The following is a 1963-nucleotide window of genomic DNA, read 5'->3' as shown; positions in this document are numbered from 1 at the left end:
GAAGTTTGAAGATTGCTGCAAAGGCACGGGGATGGCAACGGTTTCGGGCTAAATCGGGAAGGGGGAGATTTGTTGGGTTTTCCCTCATTAGCCCAAGAATAATAACTAATCAAGTTATAACCCAAGAGCCCAAGAAGAAGAGATATGTAGAGAAAAATGGAGAAGGATGAAGAAGTGTGTAGAAGAAGAATTGTGTAGAAGAAGAGAGAAAGTTATGGAGTTAGATATTTTGAAATAAATAATAATTTAGAGAAATCTAGAACTTGTTGGAGTGTGCTCCTCCACTTGTATAAATAGGGGTGCTTAGTACCATTTGTAATCATCCACATCAAGAAAACAAAGAGAGAAAACATTTGTAAGAGAGAGTTCTCAAAACAAAATTTTTGTAAACCCTTTCCAAAATTATAAAGAGTCTTCTTCTTAAATATTTTAGTTGTCTAATCTCATCTTCGTCTCATCGATATTGGGTAATTTTTCCAACAAAAAGAAACGTGTAACAACAATTAATGAGACCGGAGAAAGAAGATACTAAGCTCTGTACCCTGACCACTACCTTCAGGGTTAATCATATACAATGCTTCAGAGTCCTTAGACCCAACAACTCTATCGAAACGAGCTCTCATGTAAGTCATTTCTCCTTCTGTCTCTTGCTCGTATTGGTCTCTACATGGTAAAACTCCAGCTCCCATGGAAACACCTCTTAGTGCATCAATCACATACATCTCCTCCTCGCTCATGTTCTTTCTCCTTATCGAATACCCGATTTTCCGTCCGTTACAGTAAATCCCCCACACAAACTCCTCCAACACCTTCTTCCTCGGTGTCTTCGTCTCGCTTTCCAGCGCAATCCTCACGGTCTCCGAGGCCATCTCCTTCTGCAGCGCCGAGGTCAGCATGGGGAGCTCGATGATGAACGTTGGCAGGCAATGAGGATCTTCTTGTATTGCAAGAAACACTCTTCCTTTGCGAAAACCGAATATTGTTCCCGTAGTTGCAAAGTCTTTAAGTAAGGGTTTTCGATGCCCTCTACTTAACAAGTTCACCATCTTGCAACCGGATGATAGCATTGGCAAGAGTTTGAACATTTTGAGTACCCCGCCACTGATGCTTCCAGAAGATTTCTTTGGATGTTTAGAATCCATGGACTTGCCGGTGTGCCGCAACATAGAGAGCACAGCCGAGCTCTCCATATTGAAGAAAGGGCTAGATCGGATCGGCATAGCTTTTACTTGTTTATCCTTTCTTGGTGTTGTTATGAGTATGTGTGGATTGGATGAATACAAGGGTTGAGCATGTGAATATAAATTATATATAGAAAGATACATCACTAGTTGGGTGGGGAAGGGAGGGAGGGAGGGGGGTCTAGTACTACTACTAAGTTAGGAAGATGGTTTGTCATTTGGTTTCGGAATCTTTTTAAAAAGGGAAACCAAATTGGAGAAGCCACTTTTTCACATTGTTTCTTTTCCTGGTTTATGATTTAGACGACAATAATGCATGGCATTTCTCACTTCGAAAGCTATTGTATTAAACATCAAAAATCAGCGCCTCTACTTACATAACTATTATCAATTAAATTCGATTATTAAGGACTCTTCTAGAGCAAAATCTAATAGAATTATAGAGTTGTGAATATATCTTATAGCCATGACTGGTCGAAGATTATTCAGGGTTCTATAGGAAAATTGAATTTCCTTCAGAAAAATTGAAGTTTGATAAATCTGAAAGTTTGTATTTTAAAATAGACTTTCGACTATATATTCTTTCTTGCATTCTGACAGACAAGTCAGTCTCTGTTATATTAGTGGTCTTTTAACAAAAGAGAACACGATCCTAAATTTGAATTTGTATAAGAATACTGCCGATCTAATATATATGTATTATCATTTGGACTTTTTGTAATACATTCATGTTTACCAAGATTTATCAAAATGGGTGTACATTTTGTGTTTCGTTTTTGTTT

General features: G+C 38.2%; 1 protein-coding gene across 1 annotated transcript; it reads right to left on the bottom strand.

Annotated features, from left to right (window-relative positions):
* Positions 1-333: 333 nt before the first annotated feature.
* Positions 334-1519, bottom strand: LOC106406690 (protein MIZU-KUSSEI 1-like). The gene has a single exon (XM_022695428.2). The coding sequence runs from the start codon at positions 1323-1325 to the stop codon at positions 504-506; it is 822 nt and encodes a 273-aa protein (XP_022551149.2). The 5' UTR covers positions 1326-1519; the 3' UTR covers positions 334-503.
* Positions 1520-1963: the final 444 nt, after the last annotated feature.

This window comes from Brassica napus, chromosome C9 (genome assembly GCF_020379485.1).
Source record: "Brassica napus cultivar Da-Ae chromosome C9, Da-Ae, whole genome shotgun sequence".
Taxonomy (NCBI): Eukaryota; Viridiplantae; Streptophyta; class Magnoliopsida; order Brassicales; family Brassicaceae; genus Brassica; species Brassica napus.
The sequence above is the reverse complement of the archived record's forward strand: the minus strand, read 5'-3'. Positions and strand labels throughout refer to the sequence as shown.

What these genes read in the sequence shown, in the direction of transcription:
- LOC106406690 (XM_022695428.2), bottom strand. Translation starts at nt 1,325, where the DNA reads ATGTATCTTTCTATATATAATTTATATTCACATGCTCAACCCTTGTAT.